General features: G+C 55.3%; 1 protein-coding gene across 1 annotated transcript; it reads left to right on the top strand.

The window, feature by feature from the left end:
- Nucleotides 1–1,045: 1,045 nt before the first annotated feature.
- On the top strand, nt 1,046–25,438 carry FLAD1 (flavin adenine dinucleotide synthetase 1). Its single transcript, XM_069949723.1, has 9 exons — nt 1,046–1,107; nt 8,268–8,469; nt 18,144–18,903; nt 20,725–20,872; nt 20,955–21,053; nt 21,393–21,582; nt 22,330–22,403; nt 24,950–25,081; nt 25,166–25,438. The coding sequence occupies exons 2-9, from the start codon at nt 8,287–8,289 to the stop codon at nt 25,182–25,184; spliced, it is 1,605 nt and encodes a 534-aa protein (XP_069805824.1). The 5' UTR covers nt 1,046–1,107; nt 8,268–8,286; the 3' UTR covers nt 25,185–25,438.
- The last annotated feature ends 536 nt before the right edge of the window (nt 25,439–25,974 follow it).

Raw genomic sequence — 25,974 nt, 5'->3', positions numbered from 1 at the left:
GTCCCATGTAACTCCCCTCCTCCTATAACATACAGTCCTATGTAACGGCCCTCCTCCTGTAACATACAGTCCCATGTAAATCCCCTCCAATAACATACAGTCCCAGGTAACATCCCTCCTATAACATACAGTCCCATGTAACTCCCCTCCTCCTCTAACATACAGTCCCATGTAACTCCCCTCCTCCTATAACATACAGTCCCATGTAACTCCCCTCCTATAACATACAGTCCCATGTAACTCCCCTCCTATAACATACAGTCCCATGTAACTCCCCTCCTCCTATAACATACAGTCCTATGTAACGGCCCTCCTCCTGTAACATACAGTCCCATGTAAATCCCCTCCAATAACATACAGTCCCAGGTAACTTCCCTCCTATAACATACAGTCCCATGTAACTCCCCTCCTCCTCTAACATACAGTCCCATGTAACTCCCCTCCTCCTATAACATACAGTCCCATGTAACTCCCCTCCTATAACATACAGTCCCATGTAACTCCCCTCCTCCTATAACATACAGTCCTATGTAACGGCCCTCCTCCTGTAACATACAGTCCCATGTAAATCCCCTCCAATAACATACAGTCCCAGGTAACTTCCCTCCTATAACATACAGTCCCATGTAACTCCCCTCCTCCTCTAACATACAGTCCCATGTAACTCCCCTCCTCCTATAACATACAGTCCCATGTAACTCCCCTCCTATAACATACAGTCCCATGTAACTCCCCTCCTATAATATACAGTCCCATGTAACTCCCCTCCTCCTATAACATACAGTCCCATTTAACTCCCTCCTATAACATACAGTCCCATGTAACTCCTCTCCTATAACATACAGTCCCATGTAACTCATCTCCTATAACATACAGTCCCATGTAACTCCCTCCCCCCACTTGCAGCTCCTCTTTCCAGGGCACGAGGGTCATGTGACTCGGGACCATCACGTGACTTGAGCAGTGACTCTCAGCCTCTCATACACTGGTATAACCATCAGGTGGAGAAGACAGAAAAGAGTTACTGTTTCTAACCAATCATAGTGCGAAAAGGGCGGGGCTCAGCGAAACCGGAAGTCTATTCTTGCTTTGAGGAGACTGCAGCAGGTGAGGGGGATCCTGACTGAGTTAGATATGGCGGGAAACTGGTGTGAGGGGAGAGCGCCCACTCCTAATACACCGACTACTGGTCTCCCTGTATATTATATCCTTATATTACACTACTACTACTGTATACTATACTGCCCTGTATATTATATCCTTATATTATACTACTACTACTGTATACTATACTGCCCTGTATATTATATCCTTATATTACACTACTACTGTATACTATACTGCCCTGTATATTATATCCTTATATTACACTACTACTACTACTGTATACTATACTGCCCTGTATATTATATCCTTATATTACACTACTGGTGTATACTATACTGCCCTGTATATTATATCCTTATATTACACTACTACTACTACTGTATACTATACTGCCCTGTATATTATATCCTTATATTACACTGCTACTGTATACTATACTACCCTGTATATTATATCCTTATATTACACTACTACTGTATACTATACTGCCCTGTATATTATATCCTTATATCACACTACTACTGTATACTATACTGCCCTGTATATTATATCCTTATATTACACTACTACTACCGTATACTATACTGCCCTGTATATTATATCCTTATACAGGGGCTGGCTGGCAAATTTTAGCCTGGGGGGCAGGTACACAGCAGTGGCCCATGAGTAGCCGGCTAGCGGCCCATCCTTCAAGGACCACTCTGGTCCTTACCTTTTATTACGCTCCCCACATCGGTGCGAGGAAGGTAGATGCCACCCACTCCAATACTTCCTCCAGCGGCAATGTTCTCACAGTTCGGATAACACATTGAGCCCTTCCAGTCATTTGTAAACAAGGAATTCCTACTGTTCCCTGTGAAGGGGTCGGAAGTCCATGGGAGGACTCAGCGCTGACACCGAGCCATAGTCCCATAGACTTACATTGACAAAGAGACTTCTGGCCCTTTCACACAGAGCAGTAGGAATTCCCTGGTCACAAATGACCAGAAGGGCTGGAGACATTATCCAAACTGTGCTGCTGGCAGAAGTACAGGCCCGGGTTATCATCCACCATCCCTGCACTGATGTTGGGAGGGTAATATTTGGTAAGAGCACAATTGTGCTGATATTGTTTTCAGCTGCACAGTATAGATTTACTGTGCATCTCCCCGAGGCTACCAACCACTGGGTATAAGATGCTGGGAAAGCTGGGTGACCTCCATTACACTGAGTACAATACAAGATGCTGGGAAACTGGGGTTTCTGTATTTTCAACATAATCACTTTTCCCTCCACATGATCACTTTTGCTGTCAAAATTCCCCCGCCCCCCTCATGTGCACACCCCCTATTAGTAAAAATAATAATAAACATGGGATGCTGTGTGTGTGTGGAGGGGGGGAGGGCTGCAGGTTATGCTGTGGGGGGGGGCTGCAGGGGATGCTGTGTGTGGAGATTGGGGGGCTGCAGGGGATGGTGTGTGTGGGGGGTATGGGGGGCTGCAGGGGATGCTGTGTGTGTGGAGGGGGGCTGCAGGAGATGCTGTGTGTAAGGATGGGAGGGGTGCAGGGGATGCTGTGTGTGTGGGGATGGGGGGGCTGCAGGGGATGCGGTGTTTGCGGATAGGGGGCTGCAGGGGATGCGGTGTTTGCGGATAGGGGGCTGCAGGGGATGCTGTGTGGGGGGGATGGAGGGGGCTGCAGGGGATGCTGTGTGTGTGGGGGGATGGAGGGGGCTGCAGGGGATGCTGTGTGTGTGTGGGGATAGGGGGGGATGGAGGGGATGCTGTGTGTGTGTGGGGATAGGGGGGGCTGCAGGGGATGCTGTGTGTGTGTGGGGATAGGGGGGGGCTGCAGGGGATGCTGTGTTTGGGGATAGGGGGGTCTGCAGGGGATGCTGTGTTTGGGGATAGGGGGGGCTGCAGGGGATGCTGTGTGTGGGGATGGGGGGGCTGCAGGGGATGCTGTGTGTGGAAGGATGGGGGTCTGCAGGGGATGCTGTGTGTGTAGGGATGGGGGGGCTGGAGGGGATGCTGTGTGTGTAGGGATGGGGGTCTGCAGGGGATGCTGTGTGTGGGGATAGGGGGCTGCAGGGGATGCTGTGTGGGGGGGATGGAGGGGTCTGCAGTGGATGCTGTGTGTGTGGGCATAGGGGGTCTGCAGGGGATGCTTTGTTTGGAAATAGGGGGGGGTCTGCAGGGGATGCTGTGTGTGTTGGGATGGGGGGGCTGCAGGGGATGCTATGTTCGGGTATAGGGGGGTCTGCAGGGGATGCTGTGTTTGGGGATGGGGGGGGCTGCAGGGGATGCTGTGTGTGTGTGGGGATAGGGGGGGCTGCAGGGGATGCTGTGTGTGTGTGGGGATAGGGGGGGGGCTGCAGGGGATGCTGTGTGTGTGGGGATGGGGGGGCTGCAGGGGATGCTGTGTGTGGGGATTGGGGGGCTGCAGGGGATGCTGTGTGTGGGGGGTATGGGGGGCTGCAGGGGATGCTGTGTGTGTGGAGGGGGGCTGCAGGAGATGCTGTGTTTAAGGATGGGGAGGGGGTGCAGGGGATGCTGTGTGGGGGGGGGGTGGGGGGGGCTGCAGGGGATGCTGTGTGTGTGTGGGGATAGGGGGGGGGGCTGCAGGGGATGCTGTGTGTGTGGGGATGGGGGTCTGCAGGGGATGCTGTGTTTGGGGATAGGGGGGGCTGCAGGGGATGCTGTGTTTGGGGATAGGGGGGGCTGCAGGGGATGCTGTGTTTGGGGATAGGGGTGGGCTGCAGGGGATGCTGTGTGTGTGGGAGGATGGGGGGCTGCAGGGGATGCTGTGTGTGTAGGGATGGGGGGCTGCAGGGGATGCTGTGTGTGGGGATAGGGGGGGCTGCAGGGGATGCTGTGTGTGTGGGGATGGGGGTCTGCAGGGGATGCTGTGTGTGTGTGGGGATGGGGGTCTGCAGGGGATGCTGTGTGTGTGGGGATGGGGGTCTGCAGGGGATGCTGTGTGTAAGGATGGGGGGGTGCAGGGGATGCTGTGTGTGGGGGGATGGGGGGGGGGCTACAGGGGATGCTGTGTGGGGGGGATGGGGGGCAGCAGGGGATGCTGTGTTTGGGGATAGGGGGGGCTGCAGGGGATGCTGTGTGTGGGGGGATGGAGGTCTGTAGGGGATGCTGTGTGTGGGGATAGGGGGGCTGCCGGGGATGCTGTGTGTGTGGGGATGGGGGTCTGCAGGGGATTCTGTGTGTGTGGGGATGGGGGTCTGCAGGGGATGCTGTGTGTGGGGGGATGGGGGGGCTACAGGGGATGCTGTGTGTGGGGGGATGGGGGTCTGCAGGGGATGCTGTGTTTGGGGATAGGGGTCTGCAGCGGATGCTGTGTGGGGGGGATGGAGGGGTCTGCAGGGGATGCTGTGTGTGTGGGGATAGGGGGTCTGCAGGGGATGCTGTGTTTGGAGATAGGGGGGTCTGCAGGGGATGCTGTGTTTGGGGATAGGGGGGTCTGCAGGGGATGCTGTGTGGGGGGGATGGAGGGGTCTGCAGGGGATGCTGTGTGTGTGGGGATGGGGGTCTGCAGGAGATGCTGTGTGGGGGGGATGGGGGGGGCTACAGGGGATGCTGTGTGTGGGGGGATGGGATGGGGGGGCTGCAGGGGATGCTGTGTTTGGAGATAGGGGGGTCTGCAGGGGATGCTGTGTTTTTGGGGATAGGGGGGGCTGCAGGGGATGCTGTGTTTGGGGATGGGATGGGGGGGCTGCAGGGGATGCTGTGTTTGGAGATAGGGGGGGCTGCAGGGGATGCTGTGTTTGGGGATAGGGGTGGGCTGCAGGGGATGCTGTGTGTGTGGGAGGATGGGGGGCTGCAGGGGATGCTGTGTGTGTAGGGATGGGGGTCTGCAGGGGATGCTGTGTTTTTGGGGATAGGGGGGGCTGCAGGGGATGCTGTGTTTTTGGGGATAGGGGGGGCTGCAGGGGATGCTGTGTGTGTAGGGATGGGGGTCTGCAGGGGATGCTGTGTGGGTGGGGATGGGGGTCTGCAGGGGATGCTGTGTGTGGGGGGATGGGGGGGCTACAGGGGATGCTGTGTTTGGGGATGGGATGGGGGGGCTGCAGGGGATGTTGTGTTTGGAGATAGGGGGGTCTGCAGGGGATGCTGTGTTTTTGGGGATAGGGGGGGCTGCAGGGGATGCTGTGTGTGTAGGGATGGGGGTCTGCAGGGGATGCTGTGTGTGGGGGGATGGGGGGGCTACAGGGGATGCTGTGTGTGGGGGATGGGGGTCTGCAGGGGATGCTGTGTGGGGATGGGGGGCTGCAGGGGATGCTGTGTGGGGATGGGGGGCTGCAGGGGATGCTGTGTGTGTGTGGGGATAGGGAGGGCTGCAGGGGATGCTGTGTGTGGGGGGGGGGGGAATGGGGGCTGCAGGGGATGCTGTGTGGGGATGGGGGTCTGCAGGGGATGCTGTGTGTGTGGGGATAGGGAGGGCTGCAGGGGATGCTGTGTGGGGGGGGGGAATGGGGGTTGCAGGGGATGCTGTGTGTGTGGGGATAGGGAGGGCTGCAGGGGATGCTGTGTGGGGGGGGGGAATGGGGGTTGCAGGGGATGCTGTGTGGGGATGGGGGTCTGCAGGGGATGCTGTGTGGGGATGGGGGTCTGCAGGGGATGCTGTGTGTGGGGAGGGATAGAGGAGCTGCAGGGATTGCTCTGTAGGCCTCCCCTGTACAGTAATTACCTGGCTCCCTGCAGACCACCATCTTCTCTATTTTCCGGCTCCTCTATCCAGGCTGTATTAGTGGCAGCTGGGGGGAGAGAGCAGCCTCTAGTGGCTGGAGGGAGAAGGTGCAGCAATTTACTTTTAACTATAAGCCTCATAGGCTTTAGTTAAAAGTATAGGAGTCTGCTGAGGGGGCGGGGTTTGACGGCGTGGAGGGGGCGGAGCTTCAGCGGCGGCCCGCAATACAGCCTGGCCTCTCAGCGCTCTTAGGTGACAGAGAAAAGAGCGCTGGGGAGGCAAGAAGCTGCAGGGCGGCCCTGACACCATCAACCAGCTGTCAGTGAGTGACAGCTGTGCGGCCCTTTAATGAAGTGGGGAAGAACGGCCCGGGGGGCAGATGCCACCCTGCCCCCCAGCCCAGCCCGCCCCTGTCCTTATATTACACTACTACTACTGTATACTATACTGCCCTGTATATTATATCCTTATATTACACTACCACTACTGTATACTATACTGCCCTGTATATTATATCCTTATATTACACTACTACTACTGTATACTATACTGCCCTGTATATTATATCCTTATATTACACTACTACTGTATACTATACTGCCCTGTATATTATATCCTTATATTACACTACTACTACTGTATACTATACTGCCCTGTATATTATATCCTTAGATTACACTACTACTACTGTATACTATACTGCCCTGTATATTATATCCTTATATTACACTACTACTACTGTATACTATACTGCCCTGTATATTATATCCTTAGATTACACTACTACTACTGTATACTATACTGCCCTGTATATTATATCCTTATATTACACTCCTACTGTATACTATACTGCTCTGTATATTATATCCTTATATTACACTACTACTACTGTATACTATACTGCCCTGTATATTATATCCTTATATTACACTATACTGCCCTGTATATTATATCCTTATATTACACTACTACTACTGTATACTATACTGCCCTGTATATTATATCCTTATATTACACTACTACTACTGTATACTATACTATACTGCCCTGTATATTATATCCTTATATTACACTACTACTGTATACTATACTGCCCTGTATATTATATCCTTATATTACACTACTACTACTGTATACTATACTGCCCTGTATATTATATCCTTATATTACATTACTACTACTGTATACTATAATGCCCTGTATATTATATCCTTATATTACACTACTACTCCTACTGTATACTATACTGCCCTGTATATTATATCCTTATATTACACTACTACTGTATACTATACTGCCCTGTATATTATATCCTTATATTACACTACTCCTACTGTATACTATACTGCCCTGTATATTATATCCTTATATTACATTACTACTGTATACTATACTGTCCTGTATATTATATCCTTATATTACACTACTACTACTGTATACTATACTGCCCTGTATATTATATCCTTATATTACATTACTACTACTGTATACTATACTGTCCTGTATATTATATCCTTATATTACACTACTACTACTGTATACTATACTGCCCTGTATATTATATCCTTATATTACATTACTACTGTATACTATACTGTCCTGTATATTATATCCTTATATTACACTACTACTACTGTATACTATACTGCCCTGTATATTATATCCTTATATTACATTACTACTACTGTATACTATACTGCCCTGTATATTATATCCTTATATTACACTACTACTACTGTATACTATACTGCCCTGTATATTATATCCTTATATTACACTACTACTGTATACTATACTGCCCTGTATATTATATCCTTATATCACACTACTACTACTGTATACTATACTGCCCTGTATATTATATCCTTATATTACACTACTACTACTGTATACTATACTGCCCTGTATATTATATCCTTATATTACACTACTACTGTATACTATACTGCCCTGTATATATTATCCTTATATTACACTACTACTCCTACTGTATACTATAATGCCCTGTATATTATATCCTTATATTACACTACTACTGTATACTATACTGCCCTGTATATTATATCCTTATATTACACTATTATTACTACTGTATACTATACTGCCCTGTATATTATATCCTTATATTACACTACTGGTGTATACTATACTGCCCTGTATATTATATCCTTATATTACACTACTACTGTATACTATACTGCCCTGTATATTATATCCTTATATTACACTACTACTACTACTGTATACTATACTGCCCTGTATATTATATCCTTATATTACACTACTACTCCTACTGTATACTATACTGCCCTGTATATTATATCCTTATATTACACTACTACTGCCCGCTATATTATATTCTTATATGACACCTGCCCCGTTTCCTGTGTACCTATGTGTGGTGATGAAGGGGTTACTGTTCCCTCCTCCTCCCCCCGGGGTATTGTTCTCTAGCAGTTGTCTGTGGTTCTCCTGGCAGGGCCCCCCGGTGGCGGCTGATGTTGGGCAGCGGGGGTCTGCGGCTCAGCAGAGAGGTCTGCCGGTTGGCGAGGCTGCAGGCTCATCTCATCATGTCCTCCAATAACTTCTGCCGCCTGTCACCCTCAGCGGAGGAGAAGAGCGCTGCTGACCCCGGGACCGTCACCGCCGGCATCATCATCATCGGGGACGAGATCCTGAAGGTGAGTCCGGAGCACGTGTCCTTCCTCACTACACCGCCCGCATGTCATGTGTTACCGTGTCCTTCCTCACTGCACCACCCGCATGTCATATGTTACAGTGTCCTTCCTCACTGCACCACCCGCATGTCATATGTTACAGTGTCCTTCCTCACTACACCGCCCGCATGTCATATGTAACAGTGTCCTTCCTCACTGCACTTCCCGCATGTCATGTGTTACCAGAGCCTTCCTCACTGCACCACCCGCATGTCATGTGTTAGTGTCCTTCCTCACTGTACCACCCGCATGTCGTGTTACCGTGTCCTTCCTCACTGTACCACCCGCATGTCATGTGTTACCGTGTCCTTCCTCACTGCTCCGCCCGCATGTCATGTGTTACCGGAGCCTTCCTCACTGCACCGCTCGCATGTCATGTTACTGTGTCCTTCCTCACTGCACCGCCCGCATGTCATGTGTTACCGTGTCCTTCCTCACTGCACCACCAGCATGTCATGTGTTACCGTGTCCTTCCTCACTGCACCACCCGCATGTCATGTGTTACCGTGTCCTTCTACACTGCCCCGCCAGCATGTCATGTGTTACCAGAGCCTTCCTCACTGCACCGCCTGCATGTCATGTGTTACCGTGTCCTTCTACACTGCCCCGCCAGCATGTCATGTGTTACCGTGTCCTTCTACACTGCCCCGCCAGCATGTCATTTGTTACCAGAGCCTTCCTCACTGCACCGCCTGCATGTCATGTGTTACCGTGTCCTTCCTCACTGCACCGCCTGCATGTCATGTGTTACCGTGTCCTTCTACACTGCCCCGCCAGCATGTCATGTGTTACCAGAGCCTTCCTCACTGCACCGCCTGCATGTCATGTGTTACCGTGTCCTTCCTCACTGCACCGCCTGCATGTCATGTGTTACCGTGTCCTTCTACACTGCCCCGCCAGCATGTCATGTGTTACCAGAGCCTTCCTCACTGCACCGCCAGCATGTCATGTGTTACCGTGTCCTTCCTCACTGCACCGCCAGCATGTCATGTGTTACCGTGTCCTTCCTCACTGCACCGCCAGCATGTCATGTGTTACTGTGTCCTTCCTCACTGCACCACCCGCATGTCATGTGTTACTGTGTCCTTCCTCACTGCACCGCCCGCATGTCATGTGTTACCGTGTCCTTCCTCACTGCACCACCCGCATGTCATGTGTTACCGTGCCCTTCCTCACTGCTCCGCCCGCATGTCATGTGTTACCGGAGCCTTCCTCACTGCACCGCTCGCATGTCATGTTACTGTGTCCTTCCTCACTGCCCCGCCCGCATGTCATGTGTTACCAGAGCCTTCCTCACTGCACCGCCTGCATGTCATGTGTTACCGTGTCCTTCCTCACTGCACCACCCGCATGTCATGTGTTACCGTGTCCTTCCTCACTGCACCACCCGCATGTCATGTGTTACCGTGTCCTTCTACACTGCACCGCCAGCATGTCATGTGTTACCGTGTCCTTCTACACTGCCCCGCCAGCATGTCATGTGTTACCGTGTCCTTCTACACTGCCCCGCCAGCATGTCATGTGTTACCAGAGCCTTCCTCACTGCACCGCCTGCATGTCATGTGTTACCGTGTCCTTCCTCACTGCACCACCCGCATGTCATGTGTTACCGTGTCCTTCTACACTGCACCGCCAGCATGTCATGTGTTACCGTGTCCTTCTACACTGCACCGCCAGCATGTCATGTGTTACCGTGTCCTTCCTCACTGCCCCGCCAGCATGTCATGTGTTACCAGAGCCTTCCTCACTGCACCGCCTGCATGTCATGTGTTACCGTGTCCTTCCTCACTGCACCGCCTGCATGTCATGTGTTACCGTGTCCTTCTACACTGCCCCGCCAGCATGTCATGTGTTACCAGAGCCTTCCTCACTGCACCGCCTGCATGTCATGTGTTACCGTGTCCTTCCTCACTGCACCGCCTGCATGTCATGTGTTACCGTGTCCTTCTACACTGCCCCGCCAGCATGTCATGTGTTACCAGAGCCTTCCTCACTGCACCGCCAGCATGTCATGTGTTACCGTGTCCTTCCTCACTGCACCGCCAGCATGTCATGTGTTACCGTGTCCTTCCTCACTGCACCGCCAGCATGTCATGTGTTACTGTGTCCTTCCTCACTGCACCACCCGCATGTCATGTGTTACTGTGTCCTTCCTCACTGCACCGCCCGCATGTCATGTGTTACCGTGTCCTTCCTCACTGCACCTCCCGCATGTCATGTGTTACCGTGCCCTTCCTCACTGCTCCGCCCGCATGTCATGTGTGACCGGAGCCTTCCTCACCGCACCGCTCGCCTGTCATGTTACTGTGTCCTTCCTCACTGCCCCGCCCGCATGTCATGTGTTACCAGAGCCTTCCTCACTGCACCGCCTGCATGTCATGTGTTACCGTGTCCTTCCTCACTGCACCACCCGCATGTCATGTGTTACCGTGTCCTTCCTCACTGCACCACCCGCATGTCATGTGTTACCGTGTCCTTCTACACTGCACCGCCAGCATGTCATGTGTTACCGTGTCCTTCTACACTGCCCCGCCAGCATGTCATGTGTTACCGTGTCCTTCTACACTGCCCCGCCAGCATGTCATGTGTTACCAGAGCCTTCCTCACTGCACCGCCAGCATGTCATGTGTTACCGTGTCCTTCCTCACTGCACCACCCGCATGTCATGTGTTACCGTGTCCTTCTACACTGCACCGCCAGCATGTCATGTGTTACCGTGTCCTTCTACACTGCACCGCCAGCATGTCATGTGTTACCGTGTCCTTCCTCACTGCCCCGCCAGCATGTCATGTGTTACCGGAGCCTTCCTCACTGCACCGCTCGCATGTCATGTTACTGTGTCCTTCCTCACTGCCCCGCCCGCATGTCATGTGTTACCAGAGCCTTCCTCACTGCACCACCCGCATGTCATGTTACTGTGTCCTTCCTCACTGCACCACCCGCATGTCATGTTACTGTGTCCTTCCTCACTGCACCACCCGCATGTCATGTTACTGTGTCCTTCCTCACTGCACCACCCGCATGTCATGTGTTACCGTGTCCTTCTACACTGCCCCGCCAGCATGTCATGTGTTACCAGAGCCTTCCTCACTGCACCGCCCGCATGTCATGTGTTACCGTGTCCTTCCTCACTGCACCGCCAGCATGTCATGTGTTACTGTGTCCTTCTACACTGCACCGCCAGCATGTCATGTGTTACTGTGTCCTTCTACACTGCCCCGCCTGCATGTCATGTGTTACCGTGTCCTTCCTCACTGCTCCGCCCGCATGTCATGTGTTACCGGAGCCTTCCTCACTGCACCGCCAGCATGTCATGTGTTACCAGAGCCTTCCTCACTGCACTGCCCGCATGTCATGTGTTACCGTGTCCTTCCTCACTGCACCACCCGCATGTCATGTGTTACCGTGTCCTTTCTCACTGCACCACCCGCATGTCATGTGTTACCGTGTCCTTCCTCACTGCACCACCAGCATGTCATGTGTTACCGTGTCCTTCCTCACTGCACCGCCAGCATGTCATGTGTTACTGTGTCCTTCTACACTGCACCGCCAGCATGTCATGTGTTACTGTGTCCTTCTACACTGCACCACCCGCATGTCATGTGTTACCGTGTCCTTCCTCACTGCACCACCAGCATGTCATGTGTTACCGGAGCCTTCCTCACTGCACCGCCAGCATGTCATGTGTTACCAGAGCCTTCCTCACTGCACTGCCCGCATGTCATGTGTTACCGTGTCCTTCCTCACTGCACCGCCCGCATGTCATGTGTTACTGTGTCCTTCTACACTGCACCGCCAGCATGTCATGTGTTACTGTGTCCTTCTACACTGCCCCGCCAGCATGTCATGTGTTACCAGAGCCTTCCTCACTGCACCGCCTGCATGTCATGTGTTACCGTGTCCTTCTACACTGCACCGCCTGCATGTCATGTGTTACCGTGTCCTTCTACACTGCCCCGCCAGCATGTCATGTGTTACCAGAGCCTTCCTCACTGCACCGCCTGCATGTCATGTGTTACCGTGTCCTTCCTCACTGCTCCGCCCGCATGTCATATGTAACAGTGTCCTTCCTCACTGCACTTCCCGCATGTCATGTGTTACCAGAGCCTTCCTCACTGCACCACCCGCATGTCATGTGTTAGTGTCCTTCCTCACTGTACCACCCGCATGTCGTGTTACCGTGTCCTTCCTCACTGTACCACCCGCATGTCATGTGTTACCGTGTCCTTCCTCACTGCTCCGCCCGCATGTCATGTGTTAACGGAGCCTTCCTCACTGCACCGCTCGCATGTCATGTTACTGTGTCCTTCCTCACTGCACCGCCCGCATGTCATGTGTTACCGTGTCCTTCCTCACTGCACCACCAGCATGTCATGTGTTACCGTGTCCTTCCTCACTGCACCGCCCGCATGTCATGTGTTACCGTGTCCTTCTACACTGCCCCGCCAGCATGTCATGTGTTACCAGAGCCTTCCTCACTGCACCGCCTGCATGTCATGTGTTACCGTGTCCTTCCTCACTGCACCGCCTGCATGTCATGTGTTACCGTGTCCTTCTACACTGCCCCGCCAGCATGTCATGTGTTACCAGAGCCTTCCTCACTGCACCGCCAGCATGTCATGTGTTACCGTGTCCTTCCTCACTGCACCGCCAGCATGTCATGTGTTACCGTGTCCTTCCTCACTGCACCGCCAGCATGTCATGTGTTACTGTGTCCTTCCTCACTGCACCACCCGCATGTCATGTGTTACTGTGTCCTTCCTCACTGCACCGCCCGCATGTCATGTGTTACCGTGTCCTTCCTCACTGCACCACCCGCATGTCATGTGTTACCGTGCCCTTCCTCACTGCTCCGCCCGCATGTCATGTGTTACCGGAGCCTTCCTCACTGCACCGCTCGCATGTCATGTTACTGTGTCCTTCCTCACTGCCCCGCCCGCATGTCATGTGTTACCAGAGCCTTCCTCACTGCACCGCCTGCATGTCATGTGTTACCGTGTCCTTCCTCACTGCACCACCCGCATGTCATGTGTTACCGTGTCCTTCCTCACTGCACCACCCGCATGTCATGTGTTACCGTGTCCTTCTACACTGCACCGCCAGCATGTCATGTGTTACCGTGTCCTTCTACACTGCCCCGCCAGCATGTCATGTGTTACCGTGTCCTTCTACACTGCCCCGCCAGCATGTCATGTGTTACCAGAGCCTTCCTCACTGCACCGCCTGCATGTCATGTGTTACCGTGTCCTTCCTCACTGCACCACCCGCATGTCATGTGTTACCGTGTCCTTCTACACTGCACCGCCAGCATGTCATGTGTTACCGTGTCCTTCCTCACTGCCCCGCCAGCATGTCATGTGTTACCGGAGCCTTCCTCACTGCACCGCTCGCATGTCATGTTACTGTGTCCTTCCTCACTGCCCCGCCCGCATGTCATGTGTTACCAGAGCCTTCCTCACTGCACCACCCGCATGTCATGTTACTGTGTCCTTCCTCACTGCACCACCCGCATGTCATGTTACTGTGTCCTTCCTCACTGCACCACCCGCATGTCATGTTACTGTGTCCTTCCTCACTGCACCACCCGCATGTCATGTGTTACCGTGTCCTTCTACACTGCCCCGCCAGCATGTCATGTGTTACCAGAGCCTTCCTCACTGCACCGCCCGCATGTCATGTGTTACCGTGTCCTTCCTCACTGCACCGCCAGCATGTCATGTGTTACTGTGTCCTTCTACACTGCACCGCCAGCATGTCATGTGTTACTGTGTCCTTCTACACTGCCCCGCCAGCATGTCATGTGTTACCAGAGCCTTCCTCACTGCACCGCCTGCATGTCATGTGTTACCGTGTCCTTCCTCACTGCTCCGCCCGCATGTCATGTGTTACCGGAGCCTTCCTCACTGCACCGCCAGCATGTCATGTGTTACCAGAGCCTTCCTCACTGCACTGCCCGCATGTCATGTGTTACCGTGTCCTTCCTCACTGCACCACCCGCATGTCATGTGTTACCGTGTCCTTTCTCACTGCACCACCCGCATGTCATGTGTTACCGTGTCCTTCCTCACTGCACCACCAGCATGTCATGTGTTACCGTGTCCTTCCTCACTGCACCGCCAGCATGTCATGTGTTACTGTGTCCTTCTACACTGCACCGCCAGCATGTCATGTGTTACTGTGTCCTTCTACACTGCACCACCCGCATGTCATGTGTTACCGTGTCCTTCCTCACTGCACCACCAGCATGTCATGTGTTACCGGAGCCTTCCTCACTGCACCGCCAGCATGTCATGTGTTACCAGAGCCTTCCTCACTGCACTGCCCGCATGTCATGTGTTACCGTGTCCTTCCTCACTGCACCGCCCGCATGTCATGTGTTACTGTGTCCTTCTACACTGCACCGTTAGCATGTCATGTGTTACTGTGTCCTTCTACACTGCCCCGCCAGCATGTCATGTGTTACCAGAGCCTTCCTCACTGCACCGCCTGCATGTCATGTGTTACCGTGTCCTTCTACACTGCACCGCCTGCATGTCATGTGTTACCGTGTCCTTCTACACTGCCCCGCCAGCATGTCATGTGTTACCAGAGCCTTCCTCACTGCACCGCCTGCATGTCATGTGTTACCGTGTCCTTCCTCACTGCTCCGCCCGCATGTCATGTGTTACCGGAGCCTTCCTCACTGCACCGCCAGCATGTTATGTGTTACCAGAGCCTTCCTCACTGCACCGCCCGCATGTCATGTGTTTCCGTGTCCTTCCTCACTGCACCGCCAGCATGTCATGTGTTACTGTGTCCTTCTACACTGCACCGCCCGCATGTCATGTGTTACCAGAGCCTTCCTCACTGCTCCGCCCGCATGTCATGTTTTACCGGAGCCTTCCTCACTGCACTGTCCGCATGTCATGTGTCCACACCATGGGCTGACAACAGCAATCGCTACACCTCCTCCCATACACGACTAGAGCTGAGATACACCCTCCCATACACGATTAGAGCTGAGATACACACCCTCCCATACGCGACTAGAGTTGAGATACGCCCCCTCCCATACACGATTAGAGCTGAGATACGCCCCCTCCCATACACGATTAGAGCTGAGATACGCCCCCTCCCATACACGACTAGAGCTGAGATACGCCCCCTCCCATACACGACTAGAGCTGAGATACGCCCCCTCCCATACACGACTAGAGCTGAGATACAACCCTTCCTGTACACAACTCATCTAGAGCTGAGATACACCCCCCATACACGACTTGTCTAGAGCTGAGATACACGCCCCTATACATGACTCATCTAGAACCCCCCATACATAACTCATCTAGAGCCCTGTACATTACACGTCTAGATCTCCCCCCCAGTACATGACACATCTAGATCTCTCCCCCCAGTACATGACACATCTAGATCTCCCCCCAGTACATGACACGTCTAGATCTCCCCCCCAGTACATGACACATCTAGATCTCCCCCCCAGTACATGACACATCTAGATCTCCCCCCCAGTACATGACACATCTAGATCTCCCCCCCAGTACATGACACATCTAGATCTCCCCAGTACATGACACATCTAGATCTCCCCAGTACATGACACATCTAGATCTCCCCAGTACATGACACATCTAGATCTCCCCCCCATTACATGACACATCTAGATCTCCCCCCCAGTACATGACACATCTAGATCTCCCCCCCACTACATGACACATCTAGATCTCCCCCCAGTACATGACACGTCTAGATCTCCCCCCCAGTACATGACACATCTAGATCTCCCCCCCAGTACATGACACATCTAGATCTCCCCCCCAGTACATGACACATCTAGATCTCTCCCCCCAGTACATGACACATCTAGATCTCCCCCCCAGTACATGACACATCTAGATCTCCCCCCCCCAGTACATGACACATCTAGATCTCCCCCCCAGTACATGACACATCTAGATCTCTCCCCCCAGTACATGACACATCTAGATCTCTCCCCCCAGTACATGACACATCTAGATATCTCCCCCCAGTACATGACACATCTAGATATCTCCCCCCAGTACATGACACATCTAGATATCTCCCCCCAGTACATGACACATCTAGATCTCCCCCCCTAGTACATGACACATCTAGATCTCCCCCCCTAGTACATGACACATCTAGATCTCCCCCCCCCCCCAGTACATGACACATCTAGATCTCCCCCCCCCCAGTACATGACACATCTAGATCTCCCACCCCCAGTACATGACACATCTAGATCTCCCCCCCCCCCCCAGTACATGACACATCTAGATCTCCCACCCCCAGTACATGACACATCTAGATCTCCCACCCCTAGTACATGACACATCTAGATCTCCCACCCCTAGTACATGACACATCTAGATCTCCCACCCCTAGTACATGACACATCTAGATCTCTCCCCCCAGTACATGACACATCTAGATCTCTCCCCCCAGTACATGACACATCTAGATCTCCCCCCAGTACATGACACGTCTAGATCTCCCCCCCAGTACATGACACTAGATCTCCCCCCCAGTACATGACACATCTAGATCTCCCCCCCAGTACATGACACATCTAGATCTCCCCCCCAGTACATGACACATCTAGATCTCCCCAGTACATGACACATCTAGATCTCCCCAGTACATGACACATCTAGATCTCCCCAGTACATGACACATCTAGATCTCCCCCCCATTACATGACACATCTAGATCTCCCCCCCAGTACATGACACATCTAGATCTCCCCCCCAGTACATGACACATCTAGATCTCCCCCCAGTACATGACACGTCTAGATCTCCCCCCCAGTACATGACACATCTAGATCTCCCCCCCAGTACATGACACATCTAGATCTCCCCCCCAGTACATGACACATCTAGATCTCTCCCCCCAGTACATGACACATCTAGATCTCCCCCCCAGTACATGACACATCTAGATCTCCCCCCCCCCAGTACATGACACATCTAGATCTCCCCCCCAGTACATGACACATCTAGATCTCTCCCCCCCAGTACATGACACATCTAGATCTCTCCCCCCAGTACATGACACATCTAGATATCTCCCCCCAGTACATGACACATCTAGATATCTCCCCCCAGTACATGACACATCTAGATATCTCCCCCCAGTACATGACACATCTAGATCTCCCCCCCTAGTACATGACACATCTAGATCTCCCCCCCTAGTACATGACACATCTAGATCTCCCCCCCCCCAGTACATGACACATCTAGATCTCCCCCCCCCAGTACATGACACATCTAGATCTCCCACCCCCAGTACATGACACATCTAGATCTCCCCCCCCCCCAGTACATGACACATCTAGATCTCCCACCCCCAGTACATGACACATCTAGATCTCCCACCCCTAGTACATGACACATCTAGATCTCCCACCCCTAGTACATGACACATCTAGATCTCCCACCCCTAGTACATGACACATCTAGATCTCTCCCCCCAGTACATGACACATCTAGATCTCTCCCCCCAGTACATGACACATCTAGATCTCTCCCCCCAGTACATGACACGCCTAGAGCCTCCTGGTACGTCACTCCTCTAGAGCCCCCCTCCCCTCAGTGATGATGTCTCTTCCCTCCTAGGGCCATACTCAGGACACTAACTCGTACTTTATGTGTAAGAAGCTTCGCTCCATCGGGGTGAAGGTGAGCCGGATCTCTGTGATCCCAGACGACGTAGACATCATTGCTGGGGAGATTGCGGCCTTCTCCTCTCGATTCACCTATGTCCTGACCTCCGGAGGGATCGGTCCCACACACGACGATGTCACCTTCGAGGCTGTGGCCAAGGCCTTCGGGGAGAGTGTCTTCCCCCACCCGGAGCTTGTTTCCTTGGTGCAGAAGTTCTTCGGGAAGTCGGAGGCATGGTGTCCAGAAATGAAGCTGGCACGCATCCCTGTGTCCTCCAAGCTGAATTACGGGACAGACAAGCGCACCGGCGACTGCTTCAAGTACCCGCTGATCAGCGTGCGCAACGTCTATGTCTTCCCGGGGATCCCTTCCCTGATGGAGCGCGCTCTGGAGGGCCTGGACCACCTCTTCCGCAATGACAAGACGCAATTCTACTGTCGCGAGATCTTTGTCAACGCCGACGAGATGTCAATCACCCCCGTCCTGGAGGAGGCCAATGCCTGCTACCGAAGGCATGTCAGCCTCGGTTCCTACCCCGACTGGGGCAATAACTATTACCGGGTGCAGCTGACCCTGGACTCTGACTCGGAACCCCGACTGGAGGAGGCCTATAACTTCCTGATACAGCGCCTCCCCCTGGGAGTGGTGGTGCCCTTCGTCAGGGACCCCGTGTCTAAGGGCGCGGCAGAAGTGTACCAGCTGGCGCAATCAGGTTCACTACATCCTTCACTCTTATGATGTCACCAACGCTTTACTGTAGACGTCCACCTGTCACCTACGCTTTACTGTAGACATCAGCTTGTCACAGACGCTTTACTGTAGACATCCACCTGTCAATGACGCTTTACTGTAGACATCCACCTGTCAATGACGCTTTACTGTAGACATCCACCTGTCACCGACGCTTTACTGTAGATGTCCACCTGTCACCGACACTTTACTGTAGACGTCCACCTGTCACCGACGCTTTACTGTAGACGTCCACCTGTCACCGACGCTTTACTGTAGACATCCACCTGTCACCGACGCTTTACTGTAGACGTCCACCTGTCACCGACGCTTTACTGTAGACATCCACCTGTCACCGACGCTTTACTGTAGACATCCGCCTGACACCACAGAGTCTGCTAAAAAGCTGCTGAGTGACCTGGTGGCTGAGCTTTTAAAAGAAAATAGAACCGGCTGTTTAGAATTCCCTAGGAGGCGGTCCTCCTCCTCCTGTATAGATGCTGGGGGGCGGTCCTCCTCCTCCTGTGTAGATGCTGGGGGGCGGTCCTCCCCCCTCCTGTGTAGATGCTGGGTGGCGGTCCTCCTCCTCCTGTGTAGATGCTGGGGGGCGGTCCTCCTCCTCCTGTGTAGATGCTGGGGGGCGGTCCTCCTCCTCCTGTGTAGATGCTGGGGGGCGGTCCTCCCCTCCTGTGTAGATGCTGGGGGGCGGTCCTCCTCCTCCTGTGTAGATGCTGGGGGGCGGTCCTCCTCCTCCTGTGTAGATGCTGGGGGGCGGTCCTCCACCTGTGTAGATGCTGGGGGGCGGTCCTCCTCCTCCTGTGTAGATGCTGGGGGGCGGTCCTCCACCTGTGTAGATGCTGGGGGGCGGTCCTCCTCCTCCTGTGTAGATGCTGGGGGGCGGTCCTCCTCCTCCTGTGTAGATGCTGGGGGGCGGTCCTCCTCCTCCTGTGTAGATGCTGGGGGGCGGTCCTCCTCCTCCTGTGTAGATGCTGGGGGGCGGTCCTCCTCCTCCTGTGTAGATGCTGGGGGGCGGTCCTCCTCCTCCTGTGTAGATGCTGGGGGGCGGTCCTCCTCCTCCTGTGTAGATGCTGGGGGGCGGTCCTCCCCCTCCTGTGTAGATGCTGGGGGGCGGTCCTCCCCTCCTGTGTAGATGCTGGGGGGCGGTCCTCCACCTGTGTAGATGCTGGGGGGCGGTCCTCCCCTCCTGTGTAGATGCTGGGGGGCGGTCCTCCCCCTCCTGTGTAGATGCTGGGGGGCGGTCCTCCCCTCCTGTGTAGATGCTGGGGGGCGGTCCTCCTCCTGTGTAGATGCTGGGGGGCGGTCCTCCTCCTGTGTAGATGCTGGGGGGCGGTCCTCCTCCTGTGTAGATGCTGGGGGGCGATCCTCCTCCTCCTGTGTAGATGCTGGGGGGCGGTCCTCCTCCTCCTGTGTAGATGCTGGGGGGCGGTCCTCCCCTCCTGTGTAGATGCTGGGGGGCGGTCCTCCTCCTCCTGTATGCTGGGGGGCGGTCCTCCCCTCCTGTGTAGATGCTGGGGGGCGATCCTCCTCCTCCTGTGTAGATGCTGGGGGGCGGTCCTCCTCCTCCTGTGTAGATGCTGGGGGGCGGTCCTCCTCCTCCTGTGTAGATGCTGGGGGGCGGTCCTCCCCTCCTGTGTAGATGCTGGGGGGCGGTCCTCCCCTCCTGTGTAGATGCTGGGGGGCGGTCCTCCTCCTCCTGTGTAGATGCTGGGGGGCGGTCCTCCTCCTCCTGTGTAGATGGGGGGCAGTCGTCTTATCTGCAGTTAACCCCTTTGTGTCTGGACAGGTTGTCCTCTCGGAGAGAAGGTTCGGGTGGCTCTGCAGACAGTGGAGGCGGCTCTGGATCAGTACAGTTTGAAGAGGGTGTGTGTGGCGTTCAATGGGGGGAAAGACTGCACCGCGCTGCTGCACCTATACAACGCCGCTGTGCAGAGGTGAGTGACGTCCGGTCAGAGATATGGGGGGGGGGGGGGGAGATCAGGAGCTCATCCAGCTCTGCTTCATCTCCACTGCCAGGCGCTACCCAGAGCGGAAGGAGAAGCTGCAGGCGCTGTACATTCGCATCGTCTCCCCCTTCCCTGAGATGGAGCAGTTTATGCAGGACACAACCAAACGGTGAGTGATGGAGAAGACGGTAACAGCACACGCTGCCCGTTGTATATCACACACTGCCCGCTGTATCCTCGATATCACACACTGCCTTCTGTATCCTCGATATCACACACTGCCTTCTGTATCCTCTATATCACACGCTGCCCGCTGTACATCACACGCTGCCCGCTGTATATCACACACTGCCTGCTGTATCCTCTATATCACACGCTGCCCGCTGTACATCACACGCTGCCCGCTGTACATCATATGCTGCACCCTGTATATCACACGCTGCAGCTGCATCCTCTTTATCACACGCAGTGGGTGTTGCGGTGTTGACGCTGTCTCTTTACCTCCCAGGTACAGTCTGCAGATTTACACTATCCAAGGGGACATCAAGCAAGCGCTCATGGACCTGAAGGCCGAGCAGCCACAACTGGAGGCCATACTGATGGGGACTCGCCGCACCGATCCCTACTCCCGATCCCTGACCCCTATGTGTATGACTGATCCTGACTGGCCCCGATACATGAGGGTGAACCCCCTGCTGGTGAGTGCTCTGCTGATCATTGAGTCTGTTTTGTGTTAGTGATGTGTGCTGCTGATCGCTGTGTTAGTGATGTGTCCTGCTGATCGCTGTGTCAGTGATGTGTCCTGCTGATCGCTGTGTTAGTGATGTGACCTGCTGATCGCTGTGTCAGTGATGTGTCCTGCTGATCGCTGTGTTAGTGATGTGTCCTGCTGATCGCTGTGTTAGTGATGTGTCCTGCTGATCGCTGTGTTAGTGTTGTGTCCTGCTGATCGCTGTGTTAGTGATGTGTCCTGCTGATCGCTGTGTTAGTGATGTGTCCTGCTGATCGCTGTGTTAGTGATGTGTCCTGCTGATCGCTGTGTTAGTGATGTGTCCTGCTGATCGCTGTGTTAGTGATGTGTCCTGCTGATCGCTGTGTCTGGGATGTGACCTGCTGATCGCTGTGTTAGTGATGTGACCTGCTGATCGCTGTGTCAGTGATGTGTCCTGCTGATCGCTGTGTCAGTGATGTGACCTGCTGATCGCTGTGTCAGTGATGTGTCCTGCTGATCGCTGTGTCAGTGATGTGACCTGCTGATCGCTGTGTCAGTGATGTGTCCTGCTGATCGCTGTGTCAGTGATGTGTCCTGCTGATCGCTGTGTCAGTGATGTGTCCTGCTGATCGCTGTGTCAGTGATGTGTCCTGCTGATCGCTGTGTCAGTGATGTGTCCTGCTGATCGCTGTGTCAGTGATGTGTCCTGCTGATCGCTTTGTCTCTTTTTTAGGATTGGTCGTACCATGATATCTGGGAGTTCCTTCGGACACTCTATATCCCCTACTGTATCCTGTATGATAAAGGGTGAGGATGCCCCTTGTGCCTGCCACTCGTGTTTTCCTCCCTGTGCCTGCGACTTGTGTTTCCCCCTGTGCGCGCACCTCGTGTTTCCCCCCTCCCTGTGCCCGCCGCTCGTGTTTGCCTTGCTGTGCCCGCCGCTGGTGTTTCCTCCTCCCTGTGCCCGCCGCTGGTGTTTCCTCCTCCCTGTGCCCGCCGCTGGTGTTTCCTCCTCCCTGTGCCCGCCGCTGGTGTTTCCTCCTCCCTGTGCCCGCCGCTGGTGTTTCCTCCTCCCTGTGCCCGCCGCTGGTGTTTCCCTCCCTGTGTCTGCAGCTCGTGTTTCCTCCTCGCTGTGCCCCCCCGCTGGTGTTTCCTCCTCCCTGTGCCCGCCGCTGGTGTTTCCTCCTCCCTGTGCTCCCCCGCTCGTGTTTCCTCCTCCCTGTGCCCGCCGCTTGTGTTTCCTCCTCCCTGTGCCCGCCGCTTGTGTTTCCTCCTCCCTGTGCGCTCGTGTTTCCTCCTCCCTGCGCCCGCCGCTCGTGTTTCCTCCTCCCTGCGCCCGCCGCTCGTGTTTCCTCCTCCCTGCGCCCGCCGCTCGTGTTTCCTCCTCCCTGCGCCCGCCGCTCGTGTTTCCTCCTCCCTGCGCCCGCCGCTCGTGTTTCCTCCTCCCTGCGCCCGCCGCTCGTGTTTCCTCCTCCCTGCGCCCGCCGCTCGTGTTTCCTCCTCCCTGTGCCCGCCGCTCGTGTTTCCTCCTCCCTGTGCCCGCCGCTCGTGTTTCCTCCTCCCTGTGCCCGCCGCTCGTGTTTCCTCCTCCCTGTGCCCGCCGCTCGTGTTTTCTCCTCCCTGTGCCCGCCGCTCGTGTTTCCTCCTCCCTGTGCCCGCCGCTTGTGTTTCCTCCTCCCTGTGCCCGCCGCTTGTGTTTCCTCCTCCCTGTGCCCGCCGCTTGTGTTTCCTCCTCCCTGTGCGCTCGTGTTTCCTCCTCCCTGCGCCCGCCGCTCGTGTTTCCTCCTCCCTGTGCCCGCCGCTCGTGTTTCCTCCTCCCTGCGCCCGCCGCTCGTGTTTCCTCCTCCCTGCGCCCGCCGCTCGTGTTTCCTCCTCCCTGTGCCCGCCGCTCGTGTTTCCTCCTCCCTGTGCCCGCCGCTCGTGTTTCCTCCTCCCTGTGCCCCCCGCTCGTGTTTCCTCCTCCCTGTGCCCGCCGCTCGTGTTTCCTCCTCCCTGTGCCCGCCGCTCGTGTTTCCTCCTCCCTGTGCCCGCCGCTCGTGTTTCCTCCTCCCTGTGCCCGCCGCTCGTGTTTCCTCCTCCCTGTGCCCGCCGCTCGTGTTTCCTCCTCCCTGTTCCCCCTGCTCGTGTTTCCCTCCCTGTGCCCGCCGCTCGTGTTTCCTCCTCCCTGTGCCCGCCGCTCGTGTTTCCTCCTCCCTGTGTCCGCCGCTCGTGTTTCCTCCTCCCTGTGCCCGCCGCTCGTGTTTCCTCCTCCCTGTGCCCCCCGCTTGTGTTTCCTTCCCTGTGTCTGTTGCTTGTGTTTACTCCTCCCTGTTCCCCCTGCTCGTGTTTCCCTCCCTGTGCCTGCAGCTCGTGTTTCCTCCTCCCTGTGCCCCCCGCTCGTTTTCCCCTCCCTGTGCCCCTCGCCCGTGTTTCCCTCCCTGTGTCTTCCGCTCGTGTTTCCCCCTTTCTGTGCCCGCCGCTCGTGTTTCCCCCTTTCTGTGCCCGCCGCTCGTGTTTCCTCCTCCCTGTGCCCGCCGCTCATGTTTCCTCCTCCCTGTGCCCGCCGCTCGTGTTTCCTCCTCCCTGTGCCCGCCGCTCGTGTTTCCTCCTCCCTGTGCCCGCCGCTCGTGTTTCCTCCTCCCTGTGCCCGCCGCTCGTGTTTCCTCCTCCCTGTGCCCGCCGCTCGTGTTTCCTCCTCCCTGTGCCCCCCGCTCGTTTTCACCTCCCTGTGCCCCTCGCCCGTGTTTCCCTCCCTGTGTCTTCCGCTCGTGTTTCCCCCTTTCTGTGCCCGCCGCTCGTGTTTCCTCCTCCCTGTGCCCCCCGCTCGTTTTCCCCTCCCTGTGCCCCTCGCCCGTGTTTCCCTCCCTGTGCCCGCCGCTCGTGTTTCCTCCTCCCTGTGCCCGCCGCTCGTGTTTCCTCCTCCCTGTGCCCCCCGCTCGTGTTTCCTCCTCCCTGTGCCCGCCGCTCGTGTTTCCTCCTCCCTGTGCCCGCCGCTCGTGTTTCCTCCTCTCTGTGCCCGCCGCTCGTGTTTCCTCCTCCCTGTGCCCGCCGCTCGTGTTTCCTCCTCCCTGTGCCCCCCGCTTGTGTTTACTTCCCTGTGTCTGTTGCTTGTGTTTACTCCTCCCTGTTCCCCCTGCTCGTGTTTCCCTCCCTGTGCCTGCAGCTCGTGTTTCCTCCTCCCTGTGCCCCCCGCTCGTTTTCCCCTCCCTGTGCCCCTCGCCCGTGTTTCCCTCCCTGTGTCTTCCGCTCGTGTTTCCCCCTTTCTGTGCCCGCCGCTCGTGTTTCCCCCTTTCTGTGCCCGCCGCTCGTGTTTCCCCCTTGGTGCCCGCCGCTCATGTTCCCCCTCGGTGCCCTGACATCTCTCTCTCCTGCAGGTACACGTCTCTGGGCAGCACGGAGAACACCATAAAGAACCCAGCTCTGCGTTACATGACGGCGGCGGGCGTGGAGAGCTACCACCCGGCCTACATGCTGGAGAAGGAGGAGGAGGAGCGCACGTCCAGGAAGTAACGTATCCAGCTGCTGTGTACGTGTGTGCCCCCATGCTGCCCACCCTGCCCCCCGCACTCACGCTGCCTGTCTTCTCTCAGTCTGCAGGTCCCCTCATAGATGTCACCAGCAGACCCTGCGGCCGGGGGGCACACGGCCGGGGACCTGCTCACTGACCCGGGGGTAATGCTGCTCTGTGCTGTCAGCGATTACCTCTGCTGTGTCAGCAAGTGGTAGGCATCATGAGACCGCCGCCCATGTGGGGCCCCTCCCCTGGATCCCGGGGCCGGCTTACACTTCGGACTCCAGGGTGTTCCATAACACAATACCCCCGGCAGCTGATATATTGCCCCTCTGTCTGCCCGGACCCCATAGGATGATCCCATTGAAGAGACAGCAGCGTGGTGTCCTGCCCTCGCTGTGCCAGGCTGAGCCCCACCGCCCTATGGTGCCCTTCGCTCCGTTTTCCATGGGACAGGCGCTGCGGAATATGACCCTGCCCTTCCCCCGATACAAGAACGTGATGGGCATCAACGTGGGTTACTCGTTCCTGCAGAGTCTGAAGGAATGCCTGTACTTCCTGCTGTGCTGCTGGTGTGTCAAGGAGCTGCTGGACTAGTGGAGCCGAGTGCGCTGCTGGACTAGTGGAGCCGAGTGCGCTGCTGGACTAGTGGAGCCGAGTGCGCTGCTGGACTAGTGGAGCCGAGTGCGCTGCTGGACTAGTGGAGCCGAGTGCGCTGCTGGACTAGTGGAGCCGAGTACGCTGCCGGACTGATAGAGCCGAGTGCGCTGCTGGACTAGTGGGGCCGAGTGCGCTGCCAGCACCGTGCTGCCCCAGAGGTCGCACCATGGAAGCATGCACATTTTTGCTTTACCAATAAAGTCCTTGGGTTCCTCGCTGTGTTGTGTC

This window comes from Dendropsophus ebraccatus, chromosome 13 (genome assembly GCF_027789765.1).
Source record: "Dendropsophus ebraccatus isolate aDenEbr1 chromosome 13, aDenEbr1.pat, whole genome shotgun sequence".
In the NCBI taxonomy this organism is placed as follows: domain Eukaryota; kingdom Metazoa; phylum Chordata; class Amphibia; order Anura; family Hylidae; genus Dendropsophus; species Dendropsophus ebraccatus.
This window is presented reverse-complemented; position numbering and strand designations above follow the sequence as displayed.

Bases quoted from the DNA above. Each gene is read 5' to 3' on its own strand.
- FLAD1 (XM_069949723.1), top strand. From the start codon at position 8,287: ATGTTGGGCAGCGGGGGTCTGCGGCTCAGCAGAGAGGTCTGCCGGTTG. The intron at 18,904-20,724 runs GTTCACTACATC...GTGTCTGGACAG, and splicing joins GTACCAGCTGGCGCAATCAG to GTTGTCCTCTCGGAGAGAAG. The intron at 21,054-21,392 runs GTGAGTGATGGA...TTTACCTCCCAG, and splicing joins ATGCAGGACACAACCAAACG to GTACAGTCTGCAGATTTACA.